This window comes from Primulina huaijiensis, chromosome 15 (genome assembly GCF_012295235.1).
Source record: "Primulina huaijiensis isolate GDHJ02 chromosome 15, ASM1229523v2, whole genome shotgun sequence".
Taxonomy (NCBI): domain Eukaryota; kingdom Viridiplantae; phylum Streptophyta; class Magnoliopsida; order Lamiales; family Gesneriaceae; genus Primulina; species Primulina huaijiensis.
In genome coordinates, this window is record NC_133320.1 from 6042809 (window position 1) to 6047215 (window position 4407).

General features: G+C 36.3%; 1 protein-coding gene across 1 annotated transcript; it reads right to left on the reverse strand.

Moving 5' to 3' along the window:
• Positions 1-1753: 1753 nt before the first annotated feature.
• Positions 1754-3817, reverse strand: LOC140959784 (high affinity nitrate transporter 2.6-like). The gene is made up of 3 exons (XM_073417798.1): positions 2976-3817; positions 2767-2882; positions 1754-2590 (listed from the first exon to the last, which is right to left on the reverse strand). Exons 1-3 carry the CDS (start codon positions 3735-3737, stop codon positions 1915-1917), a joined length of 1554 nt encoding a protein of 517 aa, XP_073273899.1. The 5' UTR covers positions 3738-3817; the 3' UTR covers positions 1754-1914.
• Between the last annotated feature and the right edge of the window lie 590 nt (positions 3818-4407).

Sequence of the window (4407 nt, forward strand, 5' to 3'; positions counted from 1 at the left end):
GACTTATCCTCTTCTCTTTCACCTGCACCTCTCTTTCTACTTCCTCTTCTCTTTCACCTGCACCTTACTTCCAAAATGGCGGGGGAAAAAGGACTCTCTCTCTTGGGTGTTGGAGATCTGTTTCTCAATTGCTGTCTCAACATTCTTGTCTCCTTCCACATCTCCTCCATCTCAGGATTATCCCCACTTGGAAGGGGCTGCATCTCTGCTCTGATGGCCCTCAGCATTCTCTTTTTCCTGATGAAGAGCTTGTTCTTCAATAAACATAGACTCTTGGTTCTTCTTCATGGCTCGTCTACTATCCTTGTATGAATTGGTTTAATTGTTCCAGGGTCAAGTTCTCCACATTCTCATTGGGATGAGGTTGTTCAAGTTTCGTATCAGGACGAGGTTGCTCAGGTCCCATCTTAGAGAACGAGGTTGTTCGGGTCTCGTATGTGGACGTGACGATACTGAGTTAGTTCTTCTGCTTTCTCTCCAGCCTACCATCTCTACGTCTCAGCTCAAGCTTCCCACAGAGGTCTCCTACGTGATTTCAGGCCTAGAGTGAATTCGAGATCTGTATTCAGGCTAGCATCACCTACTAGAAGCGAATCTTATATTTTTAGTGAATATCGGATATATACAAGTTAATGAAATAAAAAAGAACTTCTTATAAAACCAAACCAAGCAAAGATATTGCACCATAATACAAATTTTTGTATTATGAACCAAAAAAAATACAAATTAATGGACTAAAAAGGTTATTTTTGGTCTCTTTTATTATTGTAGAGTAATTAAGAAGAAAATTATTTTAATATGAAATTAAAATCACTCTTTCTTCATAATCAGGAGAGATTTTTTTTAATATATACAATAATTAAGAGAGACTAAAATCACTCTGCTGCCTTTTTTTTTTCTTCCTTTCCTTTTCCTTTTTTTTCTCTTTTTTTTAATTATAAAAAAACTAAAGTCTAATAACAAAGCAAAACAACTATGCAAGCATTTCCTTCCGTAATTTTTGTTTGATGAAGATTTTTTTTAAAAGTAACTATTTCTTTGATAAAAATTTTAAATTTTGATTCAGTTTTTAAGATTAATAATTGTCATTATTGAAATAATTAACTATAAAAAAATGTAATGCATGACGTTTAAAATATTTGAATTTAATTTTATTTGGAAGTTTCTTGTCGATTTAAAATAACTTGTAGGATCGAGATAGCACTGATGCATCATTAATTTACCAAAAACTAGAACGGACGATAATTCAACTATTTTAAACAACATGCATTACATATTTTTATACTTATTCTAATACTAACAATTATTACGTTTTTCAAAGTAAACTAAAATAATATCCCTCATATATATGTAAAAACTAAAAGTCAAATCTCATGAAAGTGGGAGATTACATAGGGATTGTTAGGTTAGAATTCAACAAAGAGTCGGTCGACCTCATAATTATTATTGAGTAGGTCTCTTGTGAAACGGTCTCACGAATTTTTATCTGTGAGATGAGTCAATCCTACCGATATTCACAATAAAAAATTATACTCTTAGCATAAAAAGTAATAATTTTTCATGGATGAACCAAATAAGATATCTGTCTCACAAACTACGACTCGTGAGACAATCTTACACAAGTTTTTGACATTATATTATATATTTTCATAGGTACGGATTGTAGAATTTTTTTCAATTAATTTCATCGAAATTCATTGTTATCATCCCAAATAAAATTGGAAATTTAACTCGTTGCAAATTTGTCTTTTGATACGTTACTGTTTATATATAATCAAGGATATATATATATATATATATTGCAAAAGTACAACAAAGTGAAGCAAGAGTACAAACATGATAAGCGTACGTACTAAATATACCTAAGGCCTTTTCTTCTTCGATTTTTATAACCTATATGTATTTAAATGGAACTTAAACATTAATACTCGGCGTGGAGTCCGCCGGCGGGGTTACCGCCGATGCAATCTCATTCCTCTTCCCACGTTCAGATGCGCTGTTTTCTGCAAATTTAAGGCTTCCATGATGCAAACCCTTTTGTTTTTCTTCCTCGTTCCATTCAGAAGAATAGTAATATTCTTCACTGTATTTCCCATTTTTCGAGGGTGGAAACAGCATGCTCCCCCACTGTGGAAAATGGATGAAAGCTACCGGAATAGTGCAAGCTACTGCCAGGATTCCCATCAAAGAAAGCCCTTTTGCGGTGGAGAATTTTGTGGAGGAGAAAAAGATTAGTTGGTTCAATCCGCCACCGAAATTCCCTCCGGCTCCCGTGAGGCCTGAGATTAACCCTAACGATCTTCTTGAAACGAAAGGGATGATGCCGTATGTTGCGCCGCATGCGGCTTGAGCTCCGATTGAGAAGAGAATCATGGATATGATGGCTATAGGAAGTGATTCTGCGTATCCTAGCCAGATGCAGAAAACTCCTCCTAATGTTTGGACACACCATAGGACCCATAGCCTCCCCCTCATTCCGAATTTCTGGGCCGCTAGGTCTGAGGCGTATCCACCCAATGGACGAGCTACAAAGTTGGCCATGCCGAAGGTGGCTGCTATGATTCCGGCGGTGTGGAGTGAAAGGTTGAATCTGACAATTATTAATTTGAATCGTAATAAGTTCCAAATTCAATATGGCCCTACTTCTTGTGTTGCATGCCCATGGAGGCAAATTCAAGAATTCGAGACTCGTTGGATCATGTATATATGAAGACCAAAATTTTAAACTTTAAAAAGTTATTCAAATTTCTTTAAAATTTCTTATACCTGTCGTAGAAATATTCGGCAATGACATTGTTTATGCATAGCTCAACTCCCATGGAAAAGCCGTAGAGGATGAAAAACACCCATGTCCTATAATTTTTAATTGCATACTTGAATATCTGTACGATATTCAGACAATAGAATCGTTGTTTAATTAACTCAATAAATATTATAGAAACCACAAGATCTAACAAATAATATGTCTACGATACCTTCGAAAACTTGTCTTTCTGAACTTCTCCTCTCTTCTGTAGCATACTAAGATTCCCATCTGGAAAATCTTGTCCTAAAGTTAAAACCATAACTCCAATAATAACATGAAGAAATCCAGGCACCACAAAAGCAATTCTCCATGCAGTGAAAGGGGTTGCTCCGAAATTCTCAATTAAGCGGTATAGAAAAGGCATAAGCAGTTGAGTCACCCCACCCCCCATGTCTCCCCACCCTGCAGCAACCCCATTCACCAGCCCGATAATTGAACTAGTGAACATGACGCTCGTCCAGTACTGGCAAGAAACGAACGTTGCGAGGGAGAACCCGATCATGAAACGGACTATGACGAAACCTTGAGCTGATGATATGAACACCACGCAAAAAACAACGGGCGCTGTCAACAGATTCAGGAAAGCACATCCGTATCTCGGGCCGATCAAGTCGCAGATTACGCCCATTGCGAGCCTGGAGAAGATGCTCCCTGAAACAGAGGCGACTCCGGCGTTGCCTATGTCGGACCGTGTGAGGTTTAAATTGTCTCGAATGATTGGTACCAGAGGCGCGGCGGCGAATGTTGAAATGAAGCAGGTGAAGAAAGAGATCCATGCTAAGTGGAAAGATCTCATGTGGGGTTGTGCAAAGGAGAGGATCTTGAGGCTTTTGGCTTTGTGTTCAGAATCAACTGGTAAAGAGAATTTTGAGGTGCTGATTTCAGATGGCGCCATTGATATTGTGAAGGTTTCTCGGTTAATTTCATCCATTTTTCAAATACTATGCTGGAGAAGAAGTGGAAGTAAAGAAATTGAGGAAGAGAAGTAGAACAAGAATTTAATGAAGGCTAGTTGTGTGTGATTCAAAGGCGTGGAGATGGTCTGCTATTTATAATGAAAATGGAAGTATTTTTGGGATTAAAATAATTATATAGTTAATCGAAATTATGATGCATGAATATTGCATGTATTCTATGGTATATATAAAATTAAATATTCGATAAATATACTTTCAGATATTTAATTTCTACATGCGTATATACAAATATATCAACAAAAGCACTGTCAATATCGTATCCGATTTTCCAATCTGGTGAATACTAAAGTTTAACTATGCCGCACATAGTCAACAAATTGAAGCATATTCTTTTTAATAAAAATTTAAAACTAGACAAAAATTGTGGAAACTTTTGGTCGAATGAGTCCTAGATTAGTGGAAAAATATGGTCGACAACATTTTCCGTAACATTGGCACGTGTGGGTTTTTATTGGTATAACAAATTTATAATTTTAATGCAGTTAGAAAAACAGTTGAAATTTGTTACACGTGACAACGAATTATTAATGTAACTGATAATATTATAAAAATATTGTAGATTATTTTCTAACGAGAAAGGTCGATGATGCCATCGGTATGAAAATATGATATCGTTTATTTGAT

Coding starts and splice junctions, on each gene's coding strand:
- LOC140959784 (XM_073417798.1), bottom strand. CDS start 3,737: ATGGATGAAATTAACCGAGAAACCTTCACAATATCAATGGCGCCATCT. Junction 2,883..2,975: donor AGAAAGACAAGTTTTCGAAG/GTATCGTAGACA, acceptor AATATCGTACAG/ATATTCAAGTATGCAATTAA. Junction 2,591..2,766: donor GCCGAATATTTCTACGACAG/GTATAAGAAATT, acceptor AATAATTGTCAG/ATTCAACCTTTCACTCCACA.